This window comes from Aquarana catesbeiana, linkage group LG06 (genome assembly GCF_042186555.1).
Source record: "Aquarana catesbeiana isolate 2022-GZ linkage group LG06, ASM4218655v1, whole genome shotgun sequence".
Taxonomy (NCBI): Eukaryota; Metazoa; Chordata; class Amphibia; order Anura; family Ranidae; genus Aquarana; species Aquarana catesbeiana.
Genome location: NC_133329.1, coordinates 28841046 through 28855102, shown reverse-complemented (window position 1 = coordinate 28855102; position 14057 = coordinate 28841046). Strand labels below are relative to the sequence as shown.

Genomic DNA, 14057 nt, shown 5'->3' with positions numbered 1-14057 from the left:
ATGAATGGACCTTGGAGAATTCATCAATGGGTGGTTTATTTGAACTCTCAATTTTGTACGGTATCCTAGAAGTTTCATTGTTGAGTTGGGTCACCAGGAAACCTTTGCTAGGCAGTTTCTCCAATCTCTCTGAATTTAACCCTATCTTTGAAGTTTTACTGCTGAATTTATCCTTTTGGCATTCATTGTTGGGCAGCGCCTTTGAATTTTCTGAAATGTACCAAGCTGTAGACTTTTGATTATGCAACTGTGGCTTAGGTTTGTCTTTGATCCATGTATCAGGAGTCTCATAGATGTTCTCAGTCTCAGAGATGTGCAACGTCTCTAAGTTCTCAATACTGGATGGCATTTTTTGACTGTGATGGTTGTTACAGGACTCTGTAGTGCTGCATGTCATCTGAGACTCCTCACTGATGCCTACTGGTGTTGAAATTTCCCTCATGAACTCATACCCATCACAGTCATTCCATGTTTGAGGATCCTCATTGCTGAATGATACCTCTGCACTCTTGCTGCTACGTGGTATTAAAACCTCATGTGTTGATTTTGTGTTAGGACTCTTGTCACCATGCAGTGATTTTGAATCTTCAGTTTTGCACTTTGTTTTATTGGTGTCTGTGAGAGATGTACAAAACGTTTAATTGATATTTGTTTGTTAATTTTTAATTTTATGTAATACACAATTGAATATGTTTTATTATATTTAGCTTTTTTGTATGTATTGTAACATATTTTATTTTTATTCATTGTTTTTTTTTTTTACTTTTTCTCATACCTGAAGTAGAAGCTGTCAAGTTTCTCAGTTTTGTCATTAGGGTTTTATTGTTGTTTTTTTCAGTTTTTGAAATGAGAAGCAAATCACAGGCCAGTTTCTCAATAGTGGGCTGAAGCTTCAGGATCCGAATCTTCTCCTCATGGCTGCTGTCCTCCACATCATCAATCACCACAATCACATTGTCTCTCCCTGTGGTTGCACACAAGTATCAACCATATTAGTCACATTCTTGTTCCATCACCTTTACCCTTACCATTCCTCCTCTCTTTCCCTCCTGTCCTTTTCATCCTTTCTCTTCCTTCCTCTTCTCTTGATCCCTCCAGTCCTTATTTCTTTATTGTCTTCTTCCTTCTCCTTTCCCTTCTTTCCTCCACTGTAAGGAAAGGCTCTTTCCAATAGACAAAATAACTCCTCTTGGTGGATTTTTTGCACAGGCTAATACATGTTCCCTTTTGTGCTCACAGAAATTGGGCAGTGGCTAATGCCCTTCTGCATTCTCATGTGTGCCAGTGCTTACGTGTTCCTGTGACAGATGTTGGCGCTAAAGGGGCTATTTAAACTCAGCCAGTGCTCAGGATCAGTGCTGCTTCGTTTTGACCATTCCCTGAACTCCGCTTGCACTGACCTCGACTTGTCCCCTGACCTCCACTTGCACTGACCTCGACTTGTCCCCTGACCTCCACTTCTGTCTGCTTCATTGGCTCCTACTTTAGTGATTGGTTCCAGACCCAGCTTGTTTTCTGACCAAGCTCCTGCCAGTGCCCTATATCTAATCCATCCCGTCTGTGTATGACCCGACCTGCCTGACTTTGCTACTCTGCCTGCTGTCACCAGTACTGGCTGCTCCCCTGATTGTCTGCTTACTGGAGCCTTCTGATGACTTCTGCTGCCCAGTGTGGACACCTACCCTGCTGCTAGCAGGTCTTACAAGCACTCATGCCACTCTGTACTCTTGCACCTCCTGTCTACGCTATTGAGTCAGACGTGTAAGGGAGGCCTTCCTCATCATATCAGGCTCTTCTACCAGGTACGTGATATCTCCACTTCTCTCCTATCCTGTCCTCTAGAATCATATCTTCCTCCTTCTTCTCTTCCTCTCTTCTCACCTCCCCTCTAGAATTATATCCTCTCCTCTATATATTTATCAGTCAGTCTAACTTTCTTTTAATCTGTCAATATATATTTTACCAAGTAACTTATTCAAGCTGTCCAGTTCCTCATCGTAGAGTGATCCGGGTATATCAGTGATGTTGACTCGTCCTCTGTTCTTGGTGTGATAAATAATCCCCAAAGAGCACTGAGATGCATCATCAATAAACTGATGAAAACCACTATTGGATATGACGGTGGACCTCATATCCTGGATGCAATCACTGAAGTCACTCGATGAGAAAAGTGTCACCAGCCAGGCATAATCACCTTTGTCAGATCTGGAGAATATGCCAATTGAGTGTTTCATCGCTGTTTTCCTCTGAAAAAAAAATACAAAAACAGGGAAATATTTAAATCAATATTGGAAATTAACTTTAATGTTTTTTTTTTTATTAGTCTGCACAAAGCGTTAAAGCTGAAGTTTAATCTGCTTAAACTTTGCCTTTCCTAGTTCCTCCCAAACTTCTAATGGATTTTTTTAAAATAAAAACTGTTCTGCTTTCATTACATGCTTCATGTTGGACTAAATGATGTAATCACTGAGTTTCTGTGCCATTCAGTGGTCTGGCTATTGGGAGGAGTAATGCAAATATCAAAATGCCTTGATGGGTGGGTGTCAGCATAGAGTAGTGGACACCCTTAGATAGCTTGTATTTGCATGCAGACCACCATAGGTGTGATGCTGAGCCTCCATGCATGAAAGAACTGAAATCCAATGAATGAAAGGGACAGGATAGTAATGTTGAAGAGGAAAGGCCTAGATGATGCTGGACTGTCTCCAGCCAGGAAATGAGGCTCTGTCTGACTTGCTGAAGCTCCCAATGCACATTGTGGCAAGCTCACAGTGTGCAATAAAATCAGAGAAAGCAATTTGAGTACAGGAGAGGAGTCGGTACAACTGTGGAAGACCGAAGAGAAGGTCAGAGTTCAGCTTCATACTAATTCAATGACGTCCTCTGGAATAGTTAATATTTAAAATTTTTCTTACAGGCAGCACCCATAACATGGGACTGACAAAGCTTTAGGGGTTTTCCTGCTTGCTTTCAGACTGACTCTCTCTGACTGAAACTCCAGATAGAGCAATATGTTTTGAAATTTTTAAATCACGTAATTATATCCTGTTAGACATATTAAAAGGAACTTGATGGAAATCCAAACATATTTATATGCTTCATTTTATATTTCCCTAACTAAAATAAAATGTAAAAAAAAAATAATAATTATTCCTGACCATAAAAAAACACAGACTATTGTGTTAAACATTTTTGAACTCATGTGAAAAAACTGAATATCACCAAACGTTGGTATTAAAAGTAACACTGCCCCCTTCTACTTCTTACCACCACTGCGCCCAGGAGAACGAAAAATTTAAATCTAAATCCAAAGCTGCCACTTTAAATGTTGAATTGTATATATAGTGTTTTTATATCGTGCATCAAACCTAAAAATAATAGTGAAAAAAAAAAAAACAATAGTGAAAAAAACACAGTGGCGCTATCTTAAAGAAACTATTTTTCCCTTAAGGTGATACTGCAAATAAAAATACAAATATTCAAATACACAATGTGACCACCAAGTGACAGGTGATTGAAATGAACAACAAGTGTACAACCAATAAGTATATTAAATGCATGAAAAGGTCCTAAATAAAAAGTCCTTTAAATAGTGATGTCTTCTTTGCAACTTTCACCACACCCGAGTGTTCAGTGATCCCACTCCCTAAAGAAATCCACTCACCGACTCCAAGTGCCCACACTCTCGTGTAAGGCTCAAGTGCTTTTTTGACCACACCAGATCACGTGAGGAGGACGTTTCACTGATGCTGTGTCCCTGGGCTTACTAAGAAGGTCTTATTTACTACCTGTAGCTGTATGGTGGCCAGCCCGGACTCTCAGCCTCTCCCCTCTCCCCTATATGACAAACTATAGGTCTTACCTCTGGATCCAGTTTACAGGTCTTTTTTACTACCTGTAGCTGTATGGTGGCCAGCCCGGACTCTCAGCCTCTCCCCTACATGACAAACTCTAGGTCTCACCTCTGTATCCAGTTCACAGGTCCTGAGACGTTTGGACCCCAGCCTGCGCACAAACGCCGCGCCAAACCCTGAGGCGCAGCGTTCTTTAGCACAAATTGGGATTTCCTCTGTTACATCAGTCTTCTACAATACCATCCTGTATGGCCAGCCATTAGGCTACCTTTACATGCACACAGCCTGGGAGACCTTTGTGAAGTTGATTTTATGCCTTGGATACTCTTATAGCATTTGTACTTTGGAAATGGTAACTCTCACTTGGTGAACCCTGATGAAGGATTCTCGGAAAGGCGTCGGTTCAGTGAGACTTATTATATCCCGACCTTTGGTCTTTTCTCCATTGTTATGCTATTTGTATTCTTAACAATATGTACTCTGCTTTTGAAGTATCCCATTGTACATAGTTTCTGTATTTGATTTGTATATTTTGTTAAATGATCTACTTTGTTCGATTTTTGTAATAAAAACTATTTTTGTACCTATACTGTATTATTTATGGTAGTGCCTGGAAAATCCCACCATATGGGAATTTTTTGGTCTTTTTCAGACTCATGGGATGTGGCACACACTGTTTACTGCTCTTTGTCAGAGCCTTTCTCTTTTGTTCTGGTTGACACAGGGACTTCAGGTGACCAGGTCTCGTGGAGCTCTGCTGCAGTGGAAAATGGGCTGGCCTTGGATTTTCGAGCCAACAAACGGTCCTCTCGAGCAGTTGTCTTGCGGGGTCGGCCTGACCTGGCTTTGTCCAAAACGTCTCCAGTCTCTTCAAATCTTTTTTTTTATCCTCTGAACTTGACGCTGAGACACATTGAAGGTGTCTGCCACATCAATAGTGGATCTAGTCTTCAGCCTCTTGATAATCAACACTTTAGTCTCCGGGTGAATTTTAGGCATGTTTGCAGAGGTCTAGTTGCAGTTGAGAAGGTCTAGTGTACTGGTGTTCTTTTTATACACACCTGAGCCCTAATTGATCCATTATTAGTCACAGGTGAAGCTCATATAACAAGGCGACAACACTTATGTCTTGGCAAAAATTGACTCAATGGGCTTTACCAAGCTGTGAATATTAGAATACTTTTTGTCAGTTTCGTTTTGCACTGAAACATTATTACAAAAGCTGTTGGGATTAAAATGACCCATTTCTTGTAACAAAATCTTGATTAGAAATATATTTTAGCGGCACTTCAGGTCAATTTGTACACAAGCGACAAGACTTTTGTCAGGGACTATGTAATATGATGTAATATACATCATTTACAGATTCTAGGATGCTGGCACAGCTCTGCACCTACATTGAAAGCAGACCGCATTGTAAACAATATCGAACTTAATCATATATCCATGTGTAATCATTACAACCTTCACATTGGACATATGTTATTCATTCTCCTGGCAGAGAATAAAAACCATTAAAAATAGTTTTAAAACTATTTAAAACACTTAATCAAACCCTACTGATTAGAAAATATATGTTTTCCAATCTAATGTATATGGATGGCCGGAACCTACCTACTCATTAAAATCTCTCTCACTGTCTTTATAAATCAGCAATCTATAATGTGCAAATTTATATTGCAAAGTTACGTTCAAGCATTTTGCAACAACAGAATTCCCGTACCTGAATATTCTTACATAAGGGAATATGGATATATAACCTGGGGTATAAAAATCGCTTAGGCATCCTATAAAGCAACCACTGGTAAGTGCTAATTGCAGCCCAATCATTATCTCCCCTCCTCTTTACAACTAATGAGTAGGTAGGTTCCGGCCATCCATATACATTAGATTGGAAAACATATATTTTCTAATCAGTAGGGTTTAATTAAGTGTTTTAAATCTTTGATGGGCTGGGTAAGCAAATCCCACTTATGATGATTTAACTCTCTATTGATACGGATAGTTTGTTCACTAATGTGGACACACAAGTCAATGTATAATATATACAGTATGATAACCAATTGTTTGGATTTTTTTGATCATTGGTTTTATACCTAGAGACATTTGTCTTTTTCATTATATGATAAGATTCCTTCTTCATGTATGCAATAAGTCCTTGTTTTTAATGTTAATCTAGAAGCGTTTTTGAATTATCTGACTTGTATATTCTTTCTCCCTTATTCATAGTATGCTGCATATGTACCAAAACTCCTGATGAAGCTCACGAATTGAGCGAAACATGTTGAGTGGTATTCATTGAGTGGTTTTGTCAAATATTATATCACAATTGATTGACTCAGATTGAAAGATTGTTTGTTTTTAGATGCCTTGGTGATATTTGTAATAAAGTTTTGAATAAAAGATCTATTTTTAGATAGTTTGGTAATTTGCATACATTATTTATTTGGTTTAATTTGATACTGGTAAGCACCTTAAAAGTCCCAGGGGTAATCTTACCCCAATCCCCTCCTATATTTACTCTTATCTACTAGGGATGTGGTGCTAAGGGTTAACTGTCCCTGCCCTCTCAATATATAAGTGTTTTAAATAGTTTTAAATCTATTTTTAATGGTTTTTATTCTCTGCCAGGAGAATGAATAACATATGTCCAATGTGAAGGTTGTAATGATTACACATGGATATATGATTAAGTTCGATATTGTTTACAATGCGGTCTGCTTTCAATGTAGGTGCAGAGCTGTGCCAGCATCCTAGAATCTGTAAATGATGTATATTACATGTGATCAAAACATATGTTGCCTCTTAGTGACGGGGGTAATGTGATCGCGGGGACACGAGATGTACGCAGGCGCGCAAATTATTTTTATCAGCTGATGGTAGGAGGGTATATAAGGGATGAGTGTCATATCATACAGCCAATCCCATGAATAAGTCAGTGTATGACGAAACATGTCGGGCGTGGCTCCACCAATGATGAGTGACGCTTTTTAGCTGTACGAGGAAGTGGTGTTCTGATAGAGTGGCTAGGCATCGAGGAGTAGGTGAGAGAAGCTGTCTGACGCCTGCATACCTCGGGTCCGCCGTGACCACAACCCTTTACTGTGGTATCCAAATGTTTGCTGTGCTGTGCTGTGGAGTTCATTCTGCTGTGGAAGTTTTACTCTGCTATTTTTAAATTTGGAAAGTGTGAGTTTAATATTGAAGAGTTTGTGTGTTTTCAATAAACTGGTTATATGATTTACACTATTGGAGCACTATTTTCATTTACATGTGGAACGATTCCTGCACACGATTTTGGATTTTTGGTTTGCCGCTGTGACCCCTCTGGTGTGGTCAAAAAAGCACTTGAGCCTTACACGAGAGTCGGTGAGTGGATTTCTTTAGGGAGTGGGATCACTGAACACTCGGGTGTGGTGAAAGTTGCAAAGAAGACATCACTATTTAAAGGACTTTTTATTTAGGACCTTTTCATGCATTTAATATACTTATTGGTTGTACACTTGTTGTATATTTCAATCACCTGTCACTTGGTGGTTACATTGTGTATTTGAATATTTGTATTTTTATTTGCAGTATCACCTTAAGGGAAAAATAGTTTCTTTAAGATAGCGCCACTGTGTTTTTCACTATTGTTTTTTTTTCACTATTATTTTTAGGTTTGATGCACGATATAAAAACACTTTATATACGAAAAAACTGAATAACTGACAACTCAGTAAATGCAGAAGTATAGCATTCAATATTAGAGTTCAGCAGTGTGAAGGGGCCCAGTGACAACCTAAATCTCCATCCTCTCCAAAATCAGCTGATTTCCTTCCTGGGATGTTGTTAGTATCTGAATCGCCTGCTAGTTGCACTGTAGTTCCCTGGGCAGAGGGTTGTAGTTCTAGTGTCCACCAGCAGATGTTCCCAGTAATCAGCTCCACCTGGTGGAGCTGATTAGCAATTCTTCCACTAAAAGGTTAGATTAAACAAACAGGTATATCATTAACGGTGGCTCTCTTTATTAGCCCCGTTCACATTGGTCTGTATTGGCATGCCATTTGACATGTCAAATGGCATGCCAAATCAGTGGCTATTGCCGGCAATGGCACCACTCGAATCGGTGCGGCTCCGCACCGATTCCCAAAAGTAGTCCCTGTACTACTTTTGGCAACTTTGGGGGGGGGGGGTTTGAATAGACATCTGTGCAGGAATATGCCCAGATGTCTGTCAAATTGCCCCCAAAGTCGGACTGCATTGCCTGTTTGAAATCGTGCGAGTGCGGCTGAACTCGCACAATTTCTAACCCGCATCAGTGTGAACCTAGGCTTAAAGTCTTTTTTTTTTACCTAATCATGAAGAACTACACTTTAGAAAAATAAGTCACACAAATTATTTGAAACTTGTGTCTTGAATTAATCAATTTATTGCACTTGTGGGGGGGGGGGGGGGGTCAATGTATCATTATGGTAATCCAAGATATACACATCTTTCAATACAATTTTGGAAAAAAATGTGAATGTTCGGCAAAAATTGTGTGAAGCTTAAATGCAAACATAAAAAAATAACTGAAAGCAAAAAAATTCAAATGTAATATATATATATATATATATATATATATATATATATATATATATATATATATATTGTAATCCAAGATTTACACATCTTTCAATACAATTTGAAAAAAAGAAAATGTGAATGTTAGGTGAAAATTGTGTAAAGCTTAAATGATATGTGCTATGTATAGTGTGAGGGTGTGTGTGTGTGTATATATATATATATATATATATATATATATATATATATATATATATATATATATATATATTTCAAATGCACTTACATTAATTAAATTTATCTATCAAGATAAGATGTTACCATCACTGTACTCTTAAATGAAGCGCACCCCATAACTGAACAATATTCTTAGTAAGTTCATACCTTTCCTGATGTTGCGTGTTGGAAGTGGTGTCTCTCCAGAAGTATGTAGGTTGTCCTGCTGTGGTTTGTGTCTGTTTGCTCCTGTTAGTTGTGGGTCCTTCTGCTCTATAACATTGATAAATGTTCATAGTGTATCCATCAGAAATCTGAATTATAAAGCTGATACAGAGGTGTCTGGTGGTGTTGAAAATTGAAATTGAAATTGAAAATTCCTTTACTGATTCACTAACACCTTTGCCTATCCAGCAACCTCTGTCATGATGAATATTCTCTTCTAAACAGAAACAGTAAATAGAACATAAACAAGACCTTTCATCCTTATTAAAACTTTTTCAAAGTCACTTCCTTTACACTCTTCCTTATACAATCTCATGTAATTTTCTTTTATCAGTTTAGTAAATATTCTTTTTTTTTTTTTTTTAACTGTGTTCCTCTTCTACTTTCTTATTTCTTGCCTAAAAGAAAATGCTAAATGTGACAGCGCTGCAATTCTCTAAGCCCAGTAGAGCTTTATGTTTCATAACAAGAAGTCAGAAGAAAAAGTCAACTTGTTTCTTAGGCTCATAACTCTTTCTTCGTCACGGCTAGGGAACAAGACATTACAAGATAACATAAACAAGAGGAGGATCGAAGAGGCAAGAGTGACATTTCCTCAGCCACCCAGAGCCTCCCAGGATATCCATGTCACATATCTCAGAAGGCTTCTGGTCAGGAAGGCCTCATTCACACCAATCAGAATAGCAGGATGAACAGGTATTCCTTGGAGGGCCCTGCAAGCTGCCTGTTCAACTCAAAGACAGCTGGACAGTTGCACAGACCTGCATGGATGTCCCAGCACTTCGCCCACTGTACATCTGTGCAGGTCTGATGCATGGATTAGGATGCAGTCCCATGTGGGTGAAGATGGCTTTTGTACAAATTGGTATGCCTGTGTGAATGAGGCCTTAAAGTGGTTGTAAACCCTTACATATATCCAGTGAGTGGGCTATCCTCAGGTGCTACACAGAGATGAAACACATCCTCCTGCATAAGTTGTATCTGTTTACCTGCTGAATTTATAAACTGGATTCTATGGACTGGTATGTGTTTTTTAATCCCTTCCTCCTGGTTGTACACACATATGTGGCAGAGAATACAGCCAGCATGTGTTTTGTGCAAGGAGCATGCTCAATTATGCTCAGCAGTGATTTCTCCCTATACCACATTGATGATCCGGAGGTGGTGGAATGGGTCCCCAATCACGTTGTCACTGCAACAGCCAATCACATTGATCAAAAGCCCAGGAAATGCCCCTGGCATTGAGTTCGGTAAAACACCAGTGCGAGCCATAGTGAAGGAATACATTATTTTGTGGGAGAAAGTTTTTGTCTTTGCTCTTCCCAATCATTATTAGTAAGGAGCCAAACTGTACACTCCAAGGAGGTTCAGATGCCAAACCCAAGCCCTATTGAAATCCATAGGAGCCAAATCTGTGAAATTGACAGTTCCCATTTTCTGGGCTAATAGGCAAGGGGGTGTCAGGAAAACCTTGGGGTGGGTACTGCCCTGGAGAACCAATGCAAAATAATTGTTAAACAATTCGATTTGACCAGGATTTTTTTTTTAAATTCTAAAGGTGAAACATTTAAAATGTCCAATTCTTTTCAATACCATGCCTGGGGGGGGGGTGTCCTAATCCTACATGTGAAGGGGCATCTCTGTGATGTACTGGAAGAGCTGCTGACATCTACAAAGGAAAAAAGTGTTTACAATTGCTTCCCAAGATACAACTCATTAACAGCTTGTTTGACAGCAAACAAACCCCTCCGAGGGTCTGCTTTGTATTTTGGGGGACATTTGGATGGGTGTGTTGTTTTTAAGAAACTGGCAATAAAGTACATTTTGCTTGTTTGTAAATGTCACTTTTTCTTTAGCACATCCTACAGAAAGAATGAAAAAGATGCATAGGCCCCCCTAAAAATCCATACCAGATCCTTATTCTGAGCATGCAGCTTGGCTGGCCAGTAAAGGTGGGAGAATGAGCATGCACCCCCCGAACCATACCAGGTCACATGCCGTCAACATGGTGTATCATTTGGTATAATTTGTATAACAGTCTTGTGGGAGCTTATCAGAATTAGGAAGCCCCTTTAATGATGAGAGAGCCCCCAGATTCTGGCATCATCCCTATGTGAATGAGTATAAAGTACATAGTACTACTATTATGTATGGAGGTACATAGTGCCCTACTTATTCACAAATAAAAAGCATTGTAACCTAGAAATAGACACCCAAACATTTCACATATCCCTTATTAAATAAAAATCCCCAAAAATGTCACTCATTGTCAATGCATCATATATCACAGTGCCGTCTGCCCACTGACGAGACATTACTGATCCCGACAGTACACATAGCCAAATGAGAGCTCCCTGAGCTGTCATCAACTTTATAAGGGAATCGGAGAGATGATGGTGACATCATTGACGGAATATGGCCATGGACATTTTTCGTCAACGTCATTGCACAAATATTGCCGGTGTTTCTCAGGGATATCACTGGTTCCTAGGGATATTGTGGGTGCAAGGTTCCTCCATATGAACCAGTGACAGCAGGAAGCTATCACATGAAAGGCGTAGAAATGCTCGGCTCCTGCTGAATAGGCAATATTTTGAGTGTTTGTCCGGACCCCCTCCAAAAACCAAAGTTCGATCCAAACCTAGGTTTAGACTGAAGCATCCTCTCATCCTTAAAGTGTAAGTAAACCCCCTATAGTTTTCAGCCAAGGAAGCTGCCATCTTTGCCTCTGTTTAATCTCCAACTGCCATGATGCTGCACATGTGATCAGTTATGACACCAGCCATTGGATGGTTTAACAGTTTGGTTGAGAACACCAAAACCAAACCAATGGGGGTGCTACATTTCCAGCATGTGCCGTAAATTAAACTGGTTTATGGATGGGTTTACTTCCGCTTTAAAGCGTAACAAAACTTTTGTTGAGAAAAATTTTTTCCTTATCTATGTACATTGAAAGGATTATAACAAACTTTGTTGCAGATTCCTAACTTTTGTTATTCTGAAGAAATCCCTGTTTGTTCCTCTGTGCTTAGTGAGTCTAATGGGAGGGCTCTAATGAGGAAAGCTGCTGGGCCTGCATCCCTTTAGATGTGTTCCTATTGGAAATATCTCATGATATTTTTGTTGCAGGGGATGCCGGAAATTTGACTTGTATCTTAATATAGACTTCTGGGAAGATTGGTGCTCCAATCACACAAGCAGGAAATTATGTTTCTGTGGGGGGTGGTCAGTACACATTCTGTGTACAGAACAACTCCATGTAGCCATATTGCATTTTTAGAAGATTGCAGTGGCTGCAGATTGAAAAGGAAAGGTAATTTTTAATAACATTCAATTACAATATGACTTGTATCGTAATTGTACACACTATATTATTTTTTCCTTATTTGCTATTTTTTTTTTTTCCCCACGAAAGTGGAGTTACCCTTTAATGGTTAGTAACCATCATGACAACACGAAACCCAAATGTGGTACAATGTGTTGAGAATATTAGAATAATGCAGTTCAAATTTCTCAATGGCATGTAATCCCATCATACAGAAAAACAGGGAGGGCGCACCGACCTTGCGCATTACCAAAGATAAAATGTATTTAAATAGTAAAAGCAAGAGCTCCAGGCACCATATATCTGGTTCCTCCTTATACCCAGTGCAGGCTGCAGAAGATACAGTTCCGATTTTGTGGAGCTATATTAAGACTTTTTAAACATTTGTTTGTGAGTATGACTTGAGTTTACTATTTAAATACATTTTATCTTTGGTAATGCGCAAGGTCGGTGTGCCCTCCCTGTTTTTCTATATGTTTCAGCTCTAAGGACACCCATTGTTCTGAGGAGGGCAGCACGACCTATGACTTTTCATATTCTATCCAAAGGGTTGGCTACACCACTTACATATGGACTAAGCTCCTGAGCGCAGGAGATTGTTTTGTGTTGTATGTAATCCCATCACCAATTAACAGGCATCTATGAGAGTAAATACAAATAGTTAGGATTGTAAATATAATGAAATCAATGACCACATGGATATCTTTATGGTCTTTTCTATTAGAAGGTAAATTATACGAAGACGTATTGACTCTTTCTGGTATTTTATTAAGCCAGTAGTGTTGATAATGTTCTAAGCCCGTTATATTACAAGAACAGACAGGAAATTTACCAATCTAATAAATAAAGTTTTATAGAGAAATTGCTTGTTGTCAGTGTTGAGATGTTGGGGAGGAGTCTATAGATGTCTTTGCAGAATATTCACACATTGTTAGCATGCCCTGCACTCTCCTTTAGTTGTCCATTGTACTGCCTGTCGGGTCTTTCAATCCAACAGCAAATCGAGGAATGCACAGGACAGCCTGACGCTGCAGCTGCTTATTGTGAGTTGCCAGTGTTGTCAGAAAGCAATCAGAGGTATAGTTACTGGCAGGATCTCCAAGTAAAACAACTTTTGCAACAGATACACAAAACATGCTCAAGAAAACTGTATATAATGAGATATGACATGAAATACTGTATACTGAAAAACCTGATTTTGGGATTACACACATTTTAAGGATACTAAGCAAAAGACAAGCTATTCCTTGAGAGAAATAATATGAGGTAAGTTCAATGAAAAAAAAAAAAAAAATCATAATCTTTATTTTCCAACTTCATTGTCTCTTGAAAGATGTGTTACCCATTGGGTTGCTGGCAGTGATATGGGGACTGAATCCATTGGTCTCCTGGGGTGATGGTAGCTGTCCAAGGACCTCACTTTATCCAAAGTCTGCCACCACATAAAGTGATATCAGTGGAGAAATTATTAGAAACAACCAACTTGATATTATAATGAATACTGAGGTGGAGTTATTCCAAATCTTCTTTTCAACTGGAAAATGAAGCAGAAGTCATTCCTTCCTTTAGAATTTCCTTAAGTGTGTTAAGATTCTCATAAAACATGCCCAGGTTCCTATCTACAGGCATACTTCTGTTGGGCTTCTCTTGATATTTGTTTTTTTGTTTACTGAAGAGTAGAACATCTCTGGCCAACATCCCCAGACTGGGCTGATTCTCCAGAGTCCAGGATTTTGCCTCCTTATCGCAGTTACCCAATTCATCCATCACCACAATCACTCTATTTTTACCTGTAACAATCACAAGTGCTGACATTAGTCTCAAGAAATAATTGAAAGACTTATACATTCAATGAATCCCGTCATTAGAGAATTATGGAAGCTGCCCTGAGC

At 39.1% G+C, this 14057-nt stretch overlaps 1 protein-coding gene across 1 annotated transcript in view; it reads right to left on the bottom strand.

The window, feature by feature from the left end:
- Nucleotides 1-12910: 12910 nt before the first annotated feature.
- The window catches only part of LOC141147922 (uncharacterized), an 86468-nt gene continuing 85321 nt past the window's right edge, over nucleotides 12911-14057 (bottom strand). Inside the window, exon 11 of the mRNA XM_073635080.1 lies at nucleotides 12911-13955. Coding sequence (XP_073491181.1) covers nucleotides 13696-13955 — 260 coding nt within the window. The 3' untranslated portion in view covers nucleotides 12911-13695. The remainder of the gene's footprint in view (nucleotides 13956-14057) is intronic.